Consider the following 22,158-nt stretch of genomic DNA (forward strand, 5'->3'; position numbering starts at 1 on the left):
ACTGCACAATCGCAAAGAGAAAACGCTGCTTTGGGAAAGCTTTGTACTAAGGAGATTGGAGCCTTTTCTAAAGAATCTAGAATCATCATCATTATTCCTAATTTCATCCGCTATTCTAACACACACACACACACACACACACACACACACACACACACACAATCGCACACACATTATTGGGAGCCAAGCCTAAAATGAGTGCTTTGTCCTCTTACATGCTCTTTGTCAAATCAACAACTTCCTCCTGCGCCCTACCGTGTTTAAGGTATTTAGCTTGTGTCTTGCACTGAAGCATCAATCTCTCAAGCCCTCCAGCCCTCATCCCTTCATTCCTCTTCTTCTGCACAACACCCCCTCACCCCTCCCCACCCACCTCATGGAGATTACTTACCTCCCGAGAAAGAAATACACTCCATCTTGTTGTTTTATGTTCCAGGCAGATTTAGTCCTGCGTCTTCCTCTCTCCACTTTCTACTCACTTTCATTTCATCTCTCTCCCAGTTCGCGCACTGGCTCGCTCGACTTCTCCCACTCACCCCACCCCGCCCCATCCCCTGACACCTCTCCTCCCCCACTCGCTCCCTCTCCCCCGCCAGATGTACTTGTATAACTTATCACCCTGATGCGATAATTGGCGTGCCTTGGCAGCACGTTTTATTTAGCCGCAGCACCTTAAGCTATCCCGATTAGTTTCATAATACTGCTCAAGAAGAAAAACTGTTTAAGTGTAGCACTTGCATGTTACTATTCGGTTTGTTGTGTCTACACGAAGCTACACCTGGATTTAAACAGATGCTGTAACACTTCCCCACCTCAAGAGTATTGGCATTACACCCTCTGTCTAATTAACTAGGTTTCAGTAACCTCAACCTGAGGGCTTGAGTGTCGCCATGGTTACCCACTCACATTGTGTAGCATGCATTTGAATGTAGTGTATGCGTGTCCTGCAATAGTGACCCGCTTTGGTGTCTTTGTGTTCGCCTACTGGACCTGCAGGCAGATTCTGCCTCAGATGCTTTTGTGTCTCCACAAGTGGCCATTGATGATTGAAAGTCATCATTTTAAAAAGAGTGCAATATCTGGGAAATGAAACAATGACAGAAAATCTGGTAATGCTGGACATGAATGCCTAATCCAGTAAAATCTAATTAAAAAAATGTATGTACTTTGTAATATAATGATGGTAGGATATTACAGTATTTTAAAGGCACAATGTGTAGAAATAATGTTACTTACTTTGCTGGCACCTCTGCTTAAGAAATCGGAGGTAGGCTTGCGAAGTTTGGTCTCTCTGAGGCACCGTAGTGTGCCTGCTTCAAAATGCACACACTTCGAGCTGAGGTCATTTCATTCTATTCGTTCACCATTAGATGGCAATTGCATTTTACACACTGTACCTTTAACAATATACATATTTTCGGATATAACATTTTAATATCTTGACCCTTTCATGTAGTTTACCATTTTTCACCACAGTTTTTATGTCAATGTAATAAACTGCATCTGGATTTAGGTCACGGATTCTTTCACTCAGCACCAGAAAGAACCTGCGCACCCTTTTGGGTCTCGTACCACACATTGAGAAACACTGGATGATCAGATTGATTGACGAGTTTCAATTTTAATTTCAAGTTCAGAAATCATTCAATTGTGTACAACTGATAACTGATTCAGCACAACAGAGTGCAATACTTTCCTGTAACCAGCAGAGGTGCTGTTCATTCTCAGCTAATTTGTTGTAGAAAGAAGAAGAACGTGGCATCAGTCATGGTATTTGCTCCAGCATTTAAAGTTGAATTGGGGTAAATATATTTGAAATGAATATATCCATGAGAGTGAATATAAAAGACTGTTTGTAGAAGTCTATTAGTTGATTGTTGATTTTCCAAGGAAATAAGATCAACTGTAAAGCTGATGTCACACTAAAGTTGGCATTTTTAGCATATGATATTGCGATCATTGTGTGTTTGTCTTTCGTGAAACACATCCGAATTGCTCAATGCTGCGTCTGAATTTGATGACTGCAAATACGCCATAAAGATTGATTCTGGCTTTGATTGAGGAAAATCTGCTCCGATCTTTTCATCATCGCCTCCTCTTCAGTTGGCACTTCACATATCTCCAGATTTTCTTTTGTGAGACGACTGCATGTTGCACATTGCCGGGTCCCAGACAAATGCCAATAATCCTCAGGCTGTTTGTCCTTGAAAGCTCTTCACCTCGGATACGTTTCTAATTGCTCAATGGCGGTGGGTGTCAGAAAAATGACATGAGAGAATCCCTAACGGTAGCCAGCATTCAACTATGTGGGAAATTCTTCTCCCATCCACACCACTTTGACTAGAAGGTAATTGTTGCTTCATCATGTCACCGCAATGATGCTTTTAGGTTTTCTGCTAATTACAAGCTAAGTGTAGGCTGCAGAATCAAGGCACGTGATTTACTGTGAGATTGCAGACTTAGACACTCATGGCAACATTGCCGTTCATAAAGCTTCGAAGCTTTGAGAAATACATTTGAGAAGGAACTCAAATACAATGTTGATTATTTTTTTGTTTAGGGGTGGTTTCTTTCCTTACTCTGGCATTGTTGGACAAATTTGGTGAGGAATCAATCAAACGTAATTCCACAGACATATTTAAACGTTTCTTATGGAGCGTGTTGATTGTAAAAGTAGGAAATGTTACATGGGATTTAATGGGAATTAATGCGATGTTTACAAAAGCTCACGTGAGTGCAGGGTGGGCAACTGCAGTCCTCGAGGGCCGCTGTCCTGCATGTTTTCAATGCATGTTTCCCTCCTCCAACATGCCTGATTCAAATGATCAGGATCATTATCAGGCTCATGCAAGAGCTTTCAACATTGCCATGTAATGCAATATTTAAAGTCCTTTTGAAATATTGTATTTTTTTTTTGTAATTGTGTTTCTTCTTATCCCAATTATACTTGAAGTTTATTTTCTTAAATGAATAAATGGGTTTAGTTTAACTTTACACTTTCGTCAAGTTGCATTGCCAAAAGTAAGTTCACTCATTTATTTTTATGTATATGTATTTCAATCAAAAAAAAATCCCTGCCCATTCATATTTTTTCCCATATTATTTACTTGGAACATACATTTTTGGTTGAATCACGATAATGTATTGAGTGTCAACATGGCCCAAAGGCCATGTAGATTTGTTGCATTTATTTGCTAATTTTATGCCAAAAACACACTCCTGTTATTTTTAGTCTTGTGACTCAAGTGAGGAGTTTCAGCACAATACAACAATGACAATGAAAAGTGCCTGAGATGGGCCCAAACACATTTTAGTAGTTCAATGTGTGTATTACCAGATTGTGAGTTGAAAAAAGACAAAAAGAAAATATGATCTTAGTTTGATTTAAGACAAGCAAATAAACCGATTCGGTGAAATGCCTCATTTATCAACCAATGTGACAAATGACATTTTTATTGAACCCTAATTTGTCAAAATGTACTGTTCATTCACGTTTTTTATTTATTTTTATTTATTTTACCTCAATAATGACAAATTTACAGTTAATTCACATTCTTTTGCATTAATGTTGTCACACACAAAAAACGCACACAAAAAAAAAAAACGCCTCTCGTCTCAGCGTCCTGTGGAAAAGTGTGTACACCTACATTTGCTAGTCATCAGGAGATGAATGGTGCACTAAATAGAGAGGCTTTATGCTTTACATGACATTGAGCTGTGCTTCATTGGATCTGGCTGCTCCAGACGAGACTGGACCTGAAATAGAGTATTGTCACGCAGTCACAATAAATTCAGTCCATTCCCACCAAATCGAGCTGCAAATTAGAGCGCTTGAGCATGATGCGTGAAAAAATGAAGTGTTAATAAAATTAATGAGGCGTCGGGGGATGGTGAACATGATAAAGAAGGGAGTAATCTTGATGAATGCAGACAGTTGTGGGATTTTGTCTTTTGAACTAGCTAGTCCGATGCGTCATGCACAACTGGCAGGAGGCCTCCTGGCATAGGTTGACTCAAACCAGGAAGCTCCCTTGTGAGTTTGCACTTAACCGTCCCATGTGGAGAGATTATCCACTTAACATTTGTCTCTAAGTGTCACAGCGTATCAAATTTAATTTACGAGCAAGGCATTGGAAGATTTTGGTAGAGGCTGCGCTACTGCGAGTCTTTTGAAGCACAAAACAACTGCTGGTAAACACATTATAATGACGGATAATTACACTCTATGTGAATAGACTTGCTTTGAAAGGGGATAATGCTGTACGTTGGCCACTGGGGTAACTGGCCTCAATCTGTCATTGGCCTACTTGGAAAAAGCACTACTTGTGTCATTGACAAAATTGGCTTCATGTTATTTAGATTTTTATGACCACTCGAGAAACTGAACAATAAGGTTTGCCTTTTGCAGCTACGGTTGTTTATTTTTTTTTTCGACAAGTAGGCCTAGCATGATTTTTCATTCATTAACTTTTTCAGCCGTTTTGCGCCTTGCTTCTCAGTGATGTGACGAAGAGCCTGCTGATTCTTATTAGCCGCTGAATTACACAAGCAGTGCCAGGTGATTGAATTATGTGGCTGTGTTGAGTTCGGGGGGCGGGGGGGTTCTAGCAGAATTCTGGACTCTGAGAATTGGGGCTGTAAAACGCGATCACTTAACCTGTGCTGTACCTCTTGAACATGAAAGAGGCTCGGTTCGGTTCTGGGGCTGCTTTGCTACATCCAGCACAGGGTGTCTTGAATCTGTACAAAATGCAATAAAATCCCAAGACTGTCAAGGAATTCTGCAGCAGAATGTGCTGCCTATTCTTCGATTGCTTGGCTAATTGCCCTCTGTTAATTAAAATGTTAAAACAATAAAACACTCACGCATGCCATTGACGATGAGATTTTTGTGATCCCTCAAGCTATCGAACAACGAAAACAAGACTGAGAACAGGCTTTTGATGGCAAAATAATTCATTTAACTGTACAGTTAACCAGCTAAGAAACATGCCGTGACCACCATTGGCTCACCACATGGGTGGAGTGTGGCTTTATTTACATGGTGTTTCCATTAACAGCGTCATCTTTTCTCATGATTGCGACATGCGATTTCTGCTACCGACTGCAACACATACCATACGCTGTATACACTCGGAACGAAAGTGAGGTGCCTAAACTTGTCAGACGCCCAGCATATTGACGTTTCACTCCCTCAAAACTGATGTGACAAGCTGAGATTCACCCTTACAATCTTTATCTTCTCTTCAGAAGCTTTTTTGAGTTCAAATCCCAAGCGGTACAACAGCGCCATCAGCAGGGATCTGTTAGTCATTACAGTGGTTTACAAACCTGAATTTCACCGACAAGCTGGGCGAGACACTTTTCAACTGTTACCCTTTGAGAAATTCAGTTGACAAATGTATTTTGACCTTATTAAGTATATTTGTGAATTAATTCAGATGACATTATTTCAGAATGTGTATTTTTTTTGTCACATTTTTGTCAGGTGGTGTGCCTTGCCATTTTTAAAATGTAAAATGAGTGCCTTGCTTCAATAAATGATGGGAAATCCAGCTTAAAGGCCGTACCTCACTGAGTGTCAAGGGTCGGTGATTGTTTACGCATGGCCTGAATGTTGATTTATCGTCAGAGTTCGTTCAAGGTCACTAACGGTCGCATAGATGTACACCAGATGTGCGGCAACAGTTTTAACAGTCACAAACAGCCTTTCTTGTTGCCAGGAAATTGTTTAAAATTTTTTTTTCAGTTCAAATTTTTTTTTCAAACATCTTTGCAACCGTTTGCAACCTTGAACGAACCTTGACAACCCCCCCAACATTCACTATGTGCGCACACACTCGCAAACCTGCACCGCTCACTGAGATACAGGCTTCAGGAATTGTAACGGGGTCAACAGAGCATAGACTTTCCCCAGTCTAATTTAACCATCCTAATTTGGAAATAAATATGAAATATTGCATTTGGGGTTTTTTTGCATTTGGTAAAACACACAATTTAGATCCAGACCCCTGAGAGTTTTTTTGCACTATTAAACTCCAAAGATGCTTTGATCTACGATTGTTTGCGATTATTTTGATGAATGGACTCGTATGACGATTAATGGTAATTGGTTTCCCTTGTCTGTGTTTCAGCCAACCAGACTCTGCTGGGAGGAGGCGGAGGTAAGTCATAACTCGTCAAAACTGTTTGTTTAAGTCATAAATCATCTCAAGTGTTTGTTGTACGTCTGATTGGATTCGTGTTGAAAGCAGTCCATTGTGGGCACCAAATCATTCAAAAATGTATTTTTATATATTTTTTGGGAGGGGGATACAGCGCAGTTTCCTGAGGAAGTGAATGGTGGCATTCTGCTCTTTGCTGTCCATCTTTCTGCTGGAGGGTGCGTGCAGTCGATAGTCATTAATGGATGTGGAGTGTTGTGGGTATAAACAGCCATTTTTCAGTGTATTGTCGACTCAGTGCTTTGCGCGTGTGCGTAATGTCGGGTGTCTGTGGGTAATCAATACTTGTAATAAATCTCGTCTTCTAATGCGGCAACGCGCGCAAGGGCTGTTTGGTGGGACTTGCAAATTTGTGACTTGAATATTTGAACTACCCCTTTGAATGTGTGTATTTTCTTCATGCTGTCGTTTAAAATTGTGCATCAAACCCGCATGTTAGATTCGTTTAGGGGACAGTGCTATTTCACAAAACACGTGAAAAAAAAAATCATGGTTTGAAATGATGTTGAGATCCCACAAACGTAGACGGGGATAAAAGATTCAACAAAAGTGTTTATTTACAGAAAAATGGAGTATCGACAAAATACAAACAAAAGTCGCTGGCAACAGAAGAGCCAGAAAAACACGGATTAAACATCAAGTGCTTGCACAAAAGGTTGGGCACCCCTGCTGTACGCCATATATGAGGGAACTACAACTAATACTTAAACGTAATAAACTAAACTACGATGAAGCCTTTTCCCCTAAATAAAAATGAATTGATGTGCTCTGAAAACATATTAAAATGAACTGAATTCAAAAAACAAATGATGTAATGAAAAATCCAAAACTATGACATCCCTGGTCTGTGTAGGCTTCTTTATTTGCATGAGCCTACAAGTCATAAAAATGAACAACAATCTTTTTGGTGCTTCACATATACATGCACATAGATGCACTTGAGTGGCATCGTTTGATGTCGTCCTGAAAGTCCCCGATGGGGTTTCGAAGACAGATGGTTTTTAGAGGCCGACACACACGAACATAGACACGCACGCTTCATTTGTGCCACGTGAATTCATTAAGCATGTTTAAATTCTTCACACTGGTTTAGTTACTCTCACGTTTAGGTGCTTTTACATTTAAGCACTACATCTGTTTTAATTTGGCCGGAGGAGACTTCTGTTCAACTCCACCGTATATCCGTGCATCACTCAGGCAAAATTTGATTTCTCTCGTTGCTTTCTTGGCATTTTTATTTCCCTCTCTTTGTCTCTTATTCCAGCTCTCGTCCTTGGGGGTTTGCAAAGCCAGATCGAGCCGGTGGTAGGTGTTAATTAGTCAGTGGGGAAGAAGGGAAAGAAAAGGAAGGATGGGAGGGAACGGGCGATGATGACAACGAAATCCATGTCCAATCGCATTTGCGACGCGGCCGCCGTAGACAGATGGATACGCAAGCAGACTCGGGACGGGAAATAAATAACAATCCCAACGTAATCATTTGGTGGTCATCAGCACTGACTCATTCACTTCAGACTTCAGTGGCATGTGGTTTTCTTCAGGGTTGACAAAGGTCCTACAAGCACTCTATGCAGTCTCAAGGCTAGCTGGTCAACAGTCATTCTCGACCACCCACACCTGTCAGAATTATAACAACATGGCCTTAATATGTGTGTGCGTGTGTGTGTGCGTGGGTGTTTCTTACTACAAGGGATGGGAATCAAATCACATTCATTTTTAAGAAGCGATTCCCAGTGATGGCATTCCTGGGAATCTTTTGTTTGCTTGCCGGAGGATTCCGCTTTTTTGCTCCTCTTACTACCTGAGATGGTAATCCACCAACTGTTGCTTTTCTCCCCTTTTGTCATTGTCATGCCTCCCCCTCCAGGCATGACTAATCAACCCATGTCAATGATCATAAATTGATCAGGGCACACTGTTCATGGCACGCTGTTCTCCAATGACATTTGTGCATTGTGTATGTGTAACAGAGCTGTGCAACAGCACACTGTCAGAAGAAAAAAAGGGTACTCTAGAGGTCCCTTTTTGTTCGATAAGTTCCAACTTTTTGTAATGTACCTTCCTAAGGGTTCACCTTTGAACCCTTAGGTACAAGTAAGTATTGTTTATGGTTACAAAAGGTACATACATAGTCTAGACTGGCAAAGGAACCTTGGCCTATGTGAATGCCTTTCAAACAAACCCACTGTTGCACGGAATGTAGTTTAAAGAAATATAGTAGCGTTAGTAATCTTGTCCTAGGCCAGCACCAGGGTAACCTTATGCACTTCAAACAAATTGTCAACATTTCCTGTGAAAAAAATGATGAAATAAATAAAGATGCTGTTTGAGTACCTTTTTTGGCCACTATTTGGATATATTATGGCATGCGACACCGGATTTTTTTCATGGTAAGGTAACGTGGTTGGGAGGGTAACTTTTAAAATGTATTCCGGTGCAGTTACTAGTTACCTGTTAAAAATGTAGTTAGTAATGTAATCCTTATTTCATTATCATTATTTTATTATTGCTCTTGACGTTTGGTTTTCGTGTCATTGAACTTTTGACATTTTGTTTGTGTATTCTCTGTGTTTTTGTTAATGCATTGTTTTTCCTGGCTCCTTGTGACCACTGATTTCTGTTTGTCGGTGCACTTTTCTGTAACTAAATATTTTTGTTGTCGGATTTTGCCCAAGCCTGCATTTCTGGGATCCAAAAACATTATTCGGTTTGGTTCTGAATCTAACAGCTAATACATCCTGAACACCGCTCACTGTGCATGGTTGTGCAAGTAAATACTGTAACACTACGTGCACAACAGTGTACGTTCCTAGAAAACGGACTGTACTGCCAGATATTTGGATTGATATTTTTTCACTAGGTATTTGTCGTTTATTTTATTTTTATTTATCTTTCATCCATTTGATTGTTTTTATACCTAAAATATTGATCCGTCAGGATATACAATATAAAGTCATCGGCATATATTGTAACGTTTTGGCCTTGGCGCACTGCACTTCGCAAAAACATCTCTTGTGTTATCATCCATCCATTTTCTAATCCGCTTATCCTCACGAGCAAAAACATCTCTTGTGTTATAATCCATCCATTTTCTAATCCGCTTATCCTCCCGAGGGTTTGTATTATCATATTGACTCAATTAAAGATTTAAATAATGATCCTGATATCGATGATAAACTGTCTATCAGTTGTATCATTTCATTTCCGTAGCCAATGGGAATTGATGATCGATAAGGAGTTGGAGCAAGCTTGATATAAAGAGTCGGCTTTACAGAGTTGTATTCAATTCTCATGCCTAGATACTGAATTGGCTAGTTACACGCTGCATCTCTGTGCTACAATTACTCACACTGGGCTAAATACTTCTATGACACGTGAGGGTCGCACACTCGCGCATGAGCAGGCTGCCTGAGGGCTTTGACTTTTTTCAATGTATTGCATAAGTAAAGGGCGCCGACAGCCGTTAACATTGTGCGGGCACACTAATTCACAATTTACGGCACCGCAGAGTTGTACGATGTGAGTGAGCATTCTCTGTGTGGTGAAAAAATATGCACACATGCAGATAATGAGAGACGTGTTGTTATTTTTAAGATCAATTAGTTGTCTGTGATGTTGAGAGATTGACTGATTTCACCCTCATGGGCTTGCTGGAAGATCGCGAGGGTTTGCATCTGTGATAGTGTCTTCCTTAACGCTATTCGCACAACTGCCCGAGAGGATGAAGCGTCTATAGGGGTGAGGTGTTTATAAGAGGCTTAGGCCCACCACACACTTGGCGTTGCAACTAAAACCTACTGAACTATGTGTGCGGCGTTCAGGAATTGGTTTTATGAAGTATTATTAACTACTTTAAAGTGTTGGAAATAGCTGGAGAGCAAATCTGTTTACTCTCTTGAGTGCCTCAACTGTCTGAGGAGTATCATAAAACTCTTCGGGAGCCGTGCAGCAGTTTGTCACCTCAAGATTGAAGGTCTGGATGTTTTTTAGACAATTAGTGAAAATAGTTACGTTGGATACATTTAATCCCTGATTTTATTCATATTTTGACATATTGTCTGTTTTGGTTTTTAAGTTTGAGATATAAAAGTTTCCACAATGCAGATATTGTTGAAAACACAAGTAATTGTTCGCCGCTCAGTGGGGTAGGGTCTTAACTACTGGTAATCTGAAATTCCCCATAAGAACAAAAATGGATGCACACAACACTGCAGAGTGAGAAAAGGTGTCTGGACCACTAATTACCGCAGAATGATCATCATATTTACTACTGAGCAGGAAGCTCCATTACAACATCTCAGAGTCCGTTTTTAAGACTCCGCCCTTTATGGAATTTGGATGCATTCGAAGGTGCTGCCGCTTTAAATGGCAACAAAGGTAGTAACAGAATCAAATGGGCTCAGCAGCAAGATCTTTTTTCCAAAACCCTGTAAATCCATTTTGGATTGTTCTCATAAATTAGCCCCAAATTACCTGACCCACAAATTTGACATGTTTTGAATGTAATACTATTAATGAAATGAGTGGTTCAGTCTGACCATGTCCAACAGAGGAGAATAAGAGTCATTACACAATTACACAAAGAGGCAATTATTTTTCTTGTTTTGGAGAGCTCTTTGATTCTACTTGTGTCAATAATATCCATCCATTTAGGTTTGGCACTTTTTATGCATCTATATAACAATTAACAATTAATAATAATAATAATAATAAAAACACAATTTCAATGTTGTTACTAAGAGCTGATTGTATAGAGTTAGTTATCAGTCATAAAAAAGCAATCATCTGCTGTTTTTTTGTGAGGAGAATTAACCATTACCATTCAGACGAAGTTACTCATCTGTTTCAAATGGACAATGCGCCTGACAGTTAAGACGGGGCATTACGCACTTTAGTTAGCATACGCATTACAGTGAAACTCCTCTACAACGAAATCATGTTTGCAGCAAGAAATTTTTCACAACAGGGGGTTTTTCCTGTTGTAGTGAATGTCTTCGCGAGGCTGGAGCAGACAAAATGATTTCGTATAACGCAACAGGGGGTTTTTCGTCGTATGGGGGGCAGGAGAATGGGAATTGTGTTAATGCATGAAGATTTTTTCACATAAGGGGGTATTTTCGCCCATGCAGGTTTCGTTCTAGAGGAGTTTCACTGTATTCGTCTCTTCAGTTTGCCATCAGTTTTCCTCCTGCTGCCACTTCCAGTCCATTGAATCTGAAGATATGTGCAACTGTGGTCACAAGGACATGAAGCTGCATGAAGATGGTCTTCTAGTTTTTACCTTTATGGTGCTTGTTTAGAATTTTCTTTGTAAACCTCTAAGGCAAATCTCTCCTTGGCTTCCTCTGGTCCGTGTGTGGTGCGGTACACACCATGTCACCAAAAACACAGTGTCACTCTATATATAGGCCAACTGACTGATTAGAAGTCTGAAGACTTCATTTCAATCCTTTCTAGCGGTATTTTATTTTTGCCCTAGCCTTTTTCATGAGTTTGTTTTTTTTTGAATCATTAAAAACAATGTCTGATTTTCATTTGCTAGTTTGAAATAATGTTCCGATTGAAAGGATTCCTGTGACCACAGATGTAATTACTGTACTGTGAAGGCCACTTTTTCAAAGTAGGGACTGGTTGTCACAAGTCGTTCCCTCCAGTGCTACTGCAGCAGAGTCGAACCATCATTCATTTTTAGTTTGTATAACCACATGGGCTCAGCATTACTTTGCTAAACCTTTAAAGCACTACAAGGAGTAGTTACATCCTGAGTAAAAACTTTATTGTGCCAAAAGGAAGCCTTATGTTCGCTCTGCTTGCAATCAACTTTCGAGGCTGTGAGCGTCGAGGAACATTACTCTGTGGAAACGAGTACACGACTGTCACTAGTCTTTTTTTTTCCTTCGGAAGAGAAGGAACATCTTTTTAATTGTATTTTAACTTACTGGCCTACCCTTTTTCATTTTGTCCTCAGCCGTATCATTTCATAATGTAGTATGAGACAATTTCACATAATCCCTGGCATGAATTTTACTTATCCTTTTTTTGCTATTCACATTAAATCTGAAATATCTTAAAAAATGCTATCCAATAAAACTACGGCTCTCTTTAGATTGTACCCATTTATGCAATCTGTTTTTTGTATTGAATGAATACCATTTATCATTCTGGGGCAAGGATTCTCACTTTGATGTTTATACAGTATTGGCTTCATCTTCTCGGTCACCGTATGTCAATATTTATCTCGGGCATGTGTGCTGCATCGAAATGATTTGAGGCTTGTGGTTTGCAAAATTCAGTGAAATACTTCACATGTCAGAGATGAGAAGGTCATTTTACAAAACCATATGAAACAATCTTGTTGTGCAAATCAAATTAAACGGCACGGCTTTTGAAAATCATGCATATTAAGAATTCACCTACGACTGAGCCATATAACGTTAGGTGGTTTTGTCTCGACCATTGTCAATGACTAACCAGTGAAACATTTGGAGGCAAAAGAGACTCGGGACACTTGGCAAAACTTAAAGGACTGGTCTCGAAGCTGAGTCAGAGTGGGAGTTTTAAATCAGATCAAACTACAAACGCCCCCAAATTGTTAAGCATCACTTGCTGCTTACCATAGCAACTGAAGAGGTTCTGTATGCTCCTCCAACAGTGGATGAAATTGTACCTGAATACAGTTTCATTCCTTCAACGTTTTCTTGCTGTGTCAATGAACGAAGAAGATTCATATCGTATCCTTCATATCATGATTACTGTATGTAACAGTGTTTCGTTGATGTTAGCGTACAACAAGAAATGCACATACATTTAGCAAATCTTGTTGAATTATTTCATTTGGAAGTTTCCCGGATAGATTTTTTTTTCGCTCAGTTGCTATTCAAAAATAGGACGTGAGGCCATATACAGAGAAAAATTTGTGTATCCAGATTTTATTTATGATTATTATTTTGTTGTTGTTGTTAATTTCTACATTTTGTCCACACGGAACTGATGATTTTGGAGTCTGAATTGCATTTTCTTAAACCAGCTCCCATAAATCTGAAAACGCTGCCTTGGCATTTCATATTGACAGCACTCACACATCATTCATGAAATGATGGTGTCTCATCCTAGTTCTGGCATATCCCTTAACACCACCACCAGCAACGGTGGAACAGATTAGCATGTTATGTTTGTGATGCACAACATCCTATACATGATATGACTTGAACAGCAAAATCTGCTGCTCCTCTACTACCACCATCAGCATGTGGATATGAAGAAATTGAAAGCTCACATTTTCCTAAAACCACCATGGATAAAAACCAGAAGCAGGCGAACCGAGAGAAAGCTATTGCATTTCAAATGTGCCCATTATGTTCGTTTATTTTGACCAGGATGATTTTCTGTCAAAAACCTCATGCAATTATGCCGTTTTGAAGTCAAATGTGACTCAAAGTAGAAGTTGTACCTTGTCGTCAGTCCACACAAATGTCTCTTTTCTTGTTAACTTTGAATTGCCTGCCATTGAAAACCATTCTCTGTTCAGGAGAAGCATTTAAAAAATGAAAGATAAATGAATTGGCTCAGTCAGAGTGTAGACATGGCTTTAGTGGCAGGGGGGCAATTCATAATTTTTTTCTAGTCTGTCAATTGTCAGCTGCCTGGGCAGCAATCTGTAATTTTTTCAAGACGTACGTACCAAACTGTAATCATCAGTCAGTCAGTCTGACATATTTTAACCACACTCCCGTTTTTCCCAGTAAAATATGGCCAAATAGTGTGACAGTGTGGACCAGATATTTCGGCACATAATGTAAATACTAAATCACGTTTGCAGTACCAAAGTAAACCTTGCTCAACTTAAGTTGCAAAGCTTTGTGATTGTATATCTCCAAAACTGGACACTCTGAGTTTCCCTTCTGTGCCGGAAAATGCTAGCTACTTCCTAGATGTTCGGCAACAGGTCTCCCATGTTAAGCATTCATTCATTCATTCATTCAAAACGCCGTAGCTTAGGTTCTGACTAGAACAAGACTTCAGAATATATGACTCTGTCCTAAAGGCTTTACACTGGTTCCCACTCAGCTGCAGAATCGATTTTAAAATTCTGTTACTGGTCTGTAAGTGGCGGCACGATGTTTGAGTCGTTAGCAGGTCCACCTCACCATGCAGAAGTGCAGGGTTCGATTCCAGCCCCGGCATTGCTGTGTGGAGTTCGCATGTTCTCCCTGTGCCTGCGTGGGTTTTCTCCAGGCACTCCAGTTTCCTCCGACATTCCAAAAAACATTCACGGCTGGGTTATGGGAACACTCAAAATTTTCTCTAGGTGTGAGTATGAGCGCAGATGTTTTTTTTGTCTCGCTGTGCCCTGCGATTGGCTGATGACACAAAAGAAATGTTAATGTAAAATAACCCAGTTAGGCTCTGCGGTCTGCAGACTCGTGTCATTTTGTGGAGCCCAGAGTTCAAAGCAAAGATGGTCAAGCAGCATTTAACCTTTATGCTGTACGCAAATAGCTGCCAATAGAAGTCAAGTCAGCCCCAAGTGTCAATGCTATGTTCTTTTTCCATACTTACGATGAAAGGTGCTAAAACAATTTCAAAATCATGTTCTCCAAAATCATTGTTGTAAATGCTTCTAAATGGTGTACTTTTAATTATGAGAAGTGCGTTGAGTGCCCTTGTGCATGAAATGTGCACTATACTGTAAATACAGCTGCCTTGTGGGAATGTGCTAGATGTTCTGCCCAGAATATGAACATGACTCTAGCCGCGCTTAGAGACCATATGGCTTAAGGTTACGGCTCAGGTATGCCGTACTACGGCACTGCATGATTTCCACGGCTTCATTTTTCGCAAAACACGTGTAGACTCCCCAAGCATTGCGACCCCTGCAAAAGACTAGCAGGGCGCTCTGGACAATTGTCAGGATGTCTTGAAGATTACAAGATCAGGGAGATTGAGGAGTATAATCCTCCTGCTGTCAGAACATGCACTCCGGCCTCAATCATCCATCCGTTCGTTTTCTATACAGTACTGCTTCTCCTGTTCAGGGTCAACCTATCCCAGGTGACTTTGGGTAAGACAGCAACAACTTTTCTACTGCTGTTGAAGCCAGCATTTTTTCCCCGAGTTGCTGTTCTGTGTAAACAAGGCTGACACAGAATGGCAACTATTACGCCTTTGGATGTGTCAGAGCTGTAAAAGAGGATAGCCTGTGTTTACGTGTAAAGCCTGGTTCACACGGCAGGACAATTAGCCTGATTTTGGCCCCAAATCTCCCCTCCCAACAAACCTAAGGACGCTCCAATTACTGTAATGGCTTAAAAAGATCACTTGAGCACATATTCCTGCCATGTGTGGTGTGTTCAGACCGATCTCGACCGTTCGGCAGGACATTATAGCCGCCCCGATCTCAAACCGGAGATATTGAACATGTTGGATTGTTTTGGCTGGACTTCGCACCGTGCGTGGTGAGCCCCGAGGACAAATGAGCACGCGACCGATTGATAGTGCCGTGCAGCCAATCAGGAAGCGAGCTGACGAGGCACCAAGGAAGCACGGTGGGGAATCCAAACTCAAACCAGTCATGGTGCATGGTGCTTGCGCTGTCTCCACTCATTTTGACCAATGCCTTTTTTTTTCCTGCAAAAGACAAACCAAAAACTACCGCCACTGGCTGGTCCTCATCCGCTATGTTGGTTTATTCTAAAGTCACGTTTACTCTCGAGAGGTTGTGCGAGATTTCCGGTCTGACCTGAAAATATCCAGAAATGAAAGTGATTTCTTTGGAATCTGCTGATTTGTGTTGCACACCATTCAAAAATTTAATCCCCGTGATTTTTTTTCCTCGTCATATTTGGGGCCTCTCAGAATTTGGAAGTTTGACGACAATTTTAAAATCTTGCCGCGTGAACCCGGCCCAGAGCTCTATGGGGTTGTGAAGTTTTCACATGAACTCTTCACGAGTTCTTTTGTATTGAAAGCATATATGACTGTCCGCCATGTAAAAGTTGCGCAAAATGCCTGCCTTCGCTGTCTTAGACAGATTAGGACCGCATCTATTTGCATAGCTGTGATGCATTAGTTTATGGTATGCCTCATGTCTGTGTTTAAGGTTAGTCATTCCAAGTACTACGAGGCAGCCACCAGAGTCGTATGGACTGATGAGACCTGGGATGAACCTCTACCAAAGTATGGCGAAAGAAAGGACCCGCTGATGACTGCTATACTGACCTAACAATCCACACAGATAGATAGATTTGAATCTGCAGCCGAACGTGAACCTTCCCATTTTTCAGAAAATCTGTTAAAAATCCGGAGGCACCACCGGATCTGTCTAACTTGCTTCCAAAGTGTTACTACCTCAGAGACCTCGGTGAGGTTGACGGGCAAGGTTTGCCAAGAGTCATTCAGTTTAGCTTCCTCCACAGAGAGATTTTCACTTGGCTTTTTTGAAGTATTAATCCAAGCAACATTAAGTCATATTTTTGCCGGCAGTGATCCTTTCCTCAAAGGCATTTATTTATTCAAATCAGTCTTTGCAGAATATTACTTTGAGCAAGTCAGCGACTTTCAGATGCATCAGTAAAAGTATAAAATTTAAAAAAAAAAAAAAAAACGATTTTAAATAAACCATGTGTTTGGACAGCAAGGGTGTACTTTGGCTTTCTGGTCAGAAATGCTCAAATTTGGGGCCAGCGTGACACAAATGAAGATCAACTTTGGGAAATGTTTGGATTCTACTATTTTCTCAGAAACCATCCATTTGACCAGCCATCACAGATCATTAATCACTCAAAGCCCGGTAATGCCAAGACTTTCTCATGTTGCCTCAGGCACTTACTTGCATTTCCTGGTTGGTAATCTTCTCTTGACTCATTTAACATGCATAAAGCATCAGAGGGTTTTATTGGGATAAGGAAGTAATCCAGAGCCCCATATTCAAGCTTTCCTACACAAATATATCTGGAGTCAGACTTGCAGCAAATCACCTGTTCAACCCACCACCTCGCTCATCCTCCTCTTGTGAGATACTGTACTGTATATCAGTAATAACCTCCTAATCAAACAGATATACACCACACTTATTTCAGCATGTTTTTTTCAAAATGTAATCTGAGATCTTACTTTTTTCTGAAGGGGCATATTGCAGAAAATGTAAACCACTCAACAAGACTCTAGAATCTATCCATCCATCCATTTTCTGATCCGCTTTATCCTCACAAGGGTCGTGTGCCGTGCTGAAGCCAGTCCCAGCTGTCTTTGGGCAGTAGGCAAGGGGATGCCCTGAACTGGTTGCCAGCCAATCGCAGGGTACACATAGACCAACAACCATTCCCACTCACAATTACACCCAGGGACAATTTGGAGTGTTCAATGAGCCTGCCATGCATGTTTTTGGAATGTGGCAGGAAACCGGAGAAAACCCACGCAGGCATGGGGTGAACATGCAAACTCCACACAGGAAGGCCAGATCCTGCACCTCCGCACTGTGAGATCGATGTGTTAACAACTGGCCCACAAGGAAGGCCAGATCCTGTACCTCCGCACTGTGAGATTGGTGTGTTAACAACTGGCCCATCGGGCCGCCGGTTCTCGAATCTAGAGCCACCACCCCCCCCAAAAAAAATCCAAAAAACAAAAAAACATACATGCCGAATCTAGAGCCCCCCCCCTCCAAAAAAAATCCAAAAAACAAAAAAACATACATGCTAGATCTAGATCCTGCATGATTTTGTGTGGGGGGGGGGGGTGGCAGGGGATTCCATTTACTTATGAATATTTTTTTCCCGACCTCTTTTGCAGAGCTACGCTGAATATATACACGTGGACATTCATAATTAAGGTTTTATATCGAGTGCTGGTTGTGCCTCAGCTGTAGTGCAACTTGATGTTTTCCACTTGACTGGGGTGAGGGTGGATAGGCTTGTCTGCTTGGCCTTCTGAAAAATGAACCGGAGAGAGAGCATGTATTGTGACTGAATGCAGAGTGGAAGATTAGTTTTGGGGTGCAGAAATGAGAGAGGGAGTGTCACGGCAGAGTTTGGCAAATGAGAGAGGGAGCATAACGGCACTGTTTGGCAGTGTCTCACCCGCATACATAAATTTGCCTGTGACATTGCTGGTGTAACATTGTGCGTGTAGCGTGTGTGTGTGTGTGTGTGTTCATGTGTGAGTTTAACAAGTTGGGACAAGTGTGTCTAGCATCCACGTGCGTGTTTCCATCACCAAACCCATCTGAAATGTTGCCTTGGCAACAGGCTGACTGAGGTAAATGAGTGTCCTGGCTCTGCTGAGGGATTGTGGGAAAGCAATATGCCAACGTTCCGCCCCATTAGTTTGACGGACAGGCCGTTTGGCCTATGAGAGGTCAACTGGCAAGGGCGGCCGTATTAGTATTCTGCAGGAGGAACCTCAGGATTGGTTTTACTCTAATGTCAATCTACCTGTGTGTTGGAGTGTGTGCAAAGGTGGGAACTGGAGCTTTGCGGAAAGTAATGCTCATCCTGGCGTGCAACACTGCAGGCGGTGTGTGTGTAGTTTGTATGTCCTGCCTTGGTGGATTTCAGGCTTCTTGCCAGCTAAGCATATTGCCAATTATCACCTCTCTGTCGCCCCTTTCTTCGACTCCCTCCCCACCCCCTTCAGTCAATACCAAGCCAGTGAGACATGATTACACCTAAACTGGCCACTGGGCCTTTAAATATAGATGCCAAAAACGCTCATGTCTCGCCACCTTTTTGTACCCATCCATTCATCCTTCGTTTCCATTCTCTCCTAATATGAATAAACATTAATCTCATTTTATTTTTGTACACCTGCATTTCATCCCCTTCCAAGCCCTTTTGTCTCTTTCCAGCCATGCCCCTCAATCCCTCTTGTCTTTTGTGCGCGCCTCTCCATCGGCCCATTGTTTATTCTTAATATCCCAATCACTTCTCTGCATCCCAGGGGGACCAACCTTCAGTTGTATGAAATGTTGAAGAGAGATGTTGTATGCTAATGAGGGCAAAATAATGAATTCTGATTTTTTTTTTATATATAAATATGGAAATGAGTTTAACACTGTCGAAAAGATTTTAGTGACTTGTAATTGTAAACTGAATTCATGACTAATTCATGATAATGCGTTGATGTCTGTTTGCGGCATTAGGTGAAGCCAATTATGGCCGATTAGCAACTAGTTCATCTGGTTCATTTGCATGCAAAGAAGTCACTGAGGTATGAACAACCAGACTGCTTTGACACTGTGGTCATGCTAATTTGATATGTGCAGAACCAAGGAATATATCAATAACAGTGCATTTATCAAGCCCAGTATGACTGTGAACAGACAAAACATTTAGCCTGGCAATGGAACGGCTGAAGGTTATGAATTCTGCAATGCCTTTTTTTTTATATACACAGCAAGGTTTCAGGATTGAAGGAAAACAAAACTTACCTCTAATGATTACCTTACATAGCAACAAAAGACAAACACCAAATCTGAGACAAACATCCCATTTACTGATTGCTACAAACCATAACCCTAGGGCTGGGCAAGAAATAATTCAGTATCTCGCCATAGACACCTGGTTGTCAGGGTTTCCGGAAGGTTCCGGGCAGAATTGGATTCCAGAAATGTGACAAAAAAGCTGATTTACAAAAAATTGGTCGCAAGACCGATAAAGTACAACAAAGGATGCTGGTAAAACACCAGGGAAACGAAACAACCCAAAACACTTGCAAAAAGCAAGGACAAAATATCAACGAAAATAATTTGTCAATAAATTGACAAGACAAAACAAAACTGAATATGATACAAAAAACTGACAAATAATTACAACAAGAAACTATTTACAAAGGTAAGTGCAAAAAGCATGGCGAGGTCAAAAAACTAAGAGCATGGAACAGGAGTGCTCAACACGTCGATCGTGATCGACCTGTAGCTCGTGGACTGGTGCCAAGTCGATCGCGAGGGATGTAGAGGGGGAAAAAACAACCTAAAATGCGTGTTATTAATATGATATATTTTTGCGTTAGTGCACACTGCACCCTTAGCATCCTATCAGCGACTTCGCATCGTGCGTGGTGTGCCCCGAGGACAAACGAGCACGCGACCGATTGATAGTGCCGTGCAGCCAATTAGTGTGGCGTGACCTGCATGACCGCAAGTTGTTAGCGCTCAGCAGTCTGGAATTGCAGCTTGCGATCAGAGCTGTTGCGCTATATATTTTATTGTTATTACTATTATCATTCGGGGTTTGTTTCATGTACAATTCACCAAGGGCACTGGCAAAGAATGGGAATCTGGAATTCCGGGAGAAGTATTTTAAAACGGTACACGTGAGCTACGATCGTTAACACACTGCAAAAGTGCATCCCATGCCTCCGCGTCGACGAAGGTAGGCAGTGATTTCCTTTTCACAAACTCCTGCGTCTCCTTTATTTTTGTTTTGTTCATATTAGGGGCCGTTATGGCTATATCTCATCAGGATATGCATGTGTAAGTGCCTGCATATGCGTGCGTGTGCGGTAACGGGTCGATCGCGGGAGGTTGGTTGATCGAAAAGTAGATTTCTGGTCAAAAAAGTTTGGGCACCCCTTGTCTCGAAGAATTCAGTGCTCTGTGGCAAAGCATTATCCGACAAAGACGTGGCAACTTGGAAGTCCTAAAATAGTCGGCTCATCAACATTGGTAGCGGGTGTGCACGCTGGAGGGAAGGCCCTCCTCTGTCACCTGCTGGAGACACACAAGAACAGAATCATGGCCCTGATCAATATCAATAGAAATTCCACTCAATATAATATTGATTAAAAAATAAATCACGGAGCAAACCCTGACCCCGTCATTCTGTATGCTGTAAGCAGAGGCTACAGCATGACATTAGATTTGTGCCGAAATTACAAGCACCTACGAGAAAATTTGCAGCACATAAGCGAGTTTTACTACCGGATATTTTGAATGGTATTTTTCCTCTTGATAGATGTGTTGTATTTCATTTTTATCTTTAATCAGTTGAATTGTTTTTAATTTGGTAGTTTATTTAATCTTTAAATTATCCAGTTAATTTGACTTCTTCATAGTTGTTTAAACCTCTCATTTAGGGTTACAATATTATATTTTGAAATAAAATTACCCATATTCATCTTTTTCCCTCTCGGTCCTTATTTTAGAGAGTTAAAATAGTAATAATAATAATAATAATAATAATAATAATAATAATAATCTACAGGATATCGAGTGATATGTAATCCTTACCTGTATATCATGGTACACTTTTCAACCATATCACCCAGCAGTACCATACCCAATAAAGTGTTTTCCCCATACTAAAAATGTTCATAAGTGATCATATTTCATCATGAACAGTCCATTTCAATTCAACCTTCACAGCATGATCAGCTTGAGGAAGGAGACATAGTCCTTTGGAGCTAATAGCTTATGTTGATGATGAGTGTCACAGGCCACCCTTGAAGAGGAATGCACCGACATGGAAGCCAGCTCCTGAGAAAGACTGCAGAACCTCAAACACATCAATCATTTGCTTTCCTCGCCTCTTGTGAAGTCTTTCTTCATATCTCAAAGCGCATTGCAGTGACGGAAGCGTGTTTGAGTGGACTGAATAGCGTTTGGGGACCAAGCAGGGTTACTGCCACTGAGTCCAAGGATAGAATGTATGAGAGGGGACAATCTATGTATCAGCAGCAAAGGCAAATAGACACTTGATATACAATACATGGATTCAGTCAACTCACTGTAATTCAATGTGTTCTCTCTCCTGTTTGAGGAGTTATTTTCAACTTTCATTATGTATGATATCTAAAACTGTTTCAAGGTCTGAATCAGTTTGCCGTATATCTCCCAAGGTACAGTATCTACACCGATGTCTGGCTAATTATGGGTCTCTGTTTGTACCCGGGCAAAATCAAATGTCAAGGCAGCACCTGTGAGCGCCCCCCCCCCCAC

The 22,158-nt window shown here is 41.1% G+C and overlaps 2 protein-coding genes across 4 annotated transcripts in view; one reads left to right on the forward strand and one right to left on the reverse strand.

Annotated features, from left to right (window-relative positions):
• The window catches only part of flrt1b (fibronectin leucine rich transmembrane protein 1b), a 52,649-nt gene extending 52,141 nt beyond the window's left edge, over positions 1-508 (reverse strand). The window contains exon 1 of the mRNA XM_019869951.1: positions 392-508. The gene's annotated coding sequence lies outside the window, so the exon portion shown is untranslated. The remainder of the gene's footprint in view (positions 1-391) is intronic.
• The window catches only part of macrod1 (mono-ADP ribosylhydrolase 1), a 156,678-nt gene that overhangs the window by 87,457 nt on the left and 47,063 nt on the right, over positions 1-22,158 (forward strand). For all 3 annotated transcript variants that reach the window (XM_019869953.1, XM_019869952.1, XM_019869955.1), the window contains exon 4: positions 6,135-6,164. In XM_019869953.1, coding sequence (XP_019725512.1) covers positions 6,135-6,164 — 30 coding nt within the window. The remainder of the gene's footprint in view (positions 1-6,134; positions 6,165-22,158) is intronic.

This window comes from Hippocampus comes, unplaced genomic scaffold, assembly GCF_001891065.2.
Source record: "Hippocampus comes isolate QL1 unplaced genomic scaffold, H_comes_QL1_v1.1 scaffold9, whole genome shotgun sequence".
NCBI classification, from domain to species: domain Eukaryota; kingdom Metazoa; phylum Chordata; class Actinopteri; order Syngnathiformes; family Syngnathidae; genus Hippocampus; species Hippocampus comes.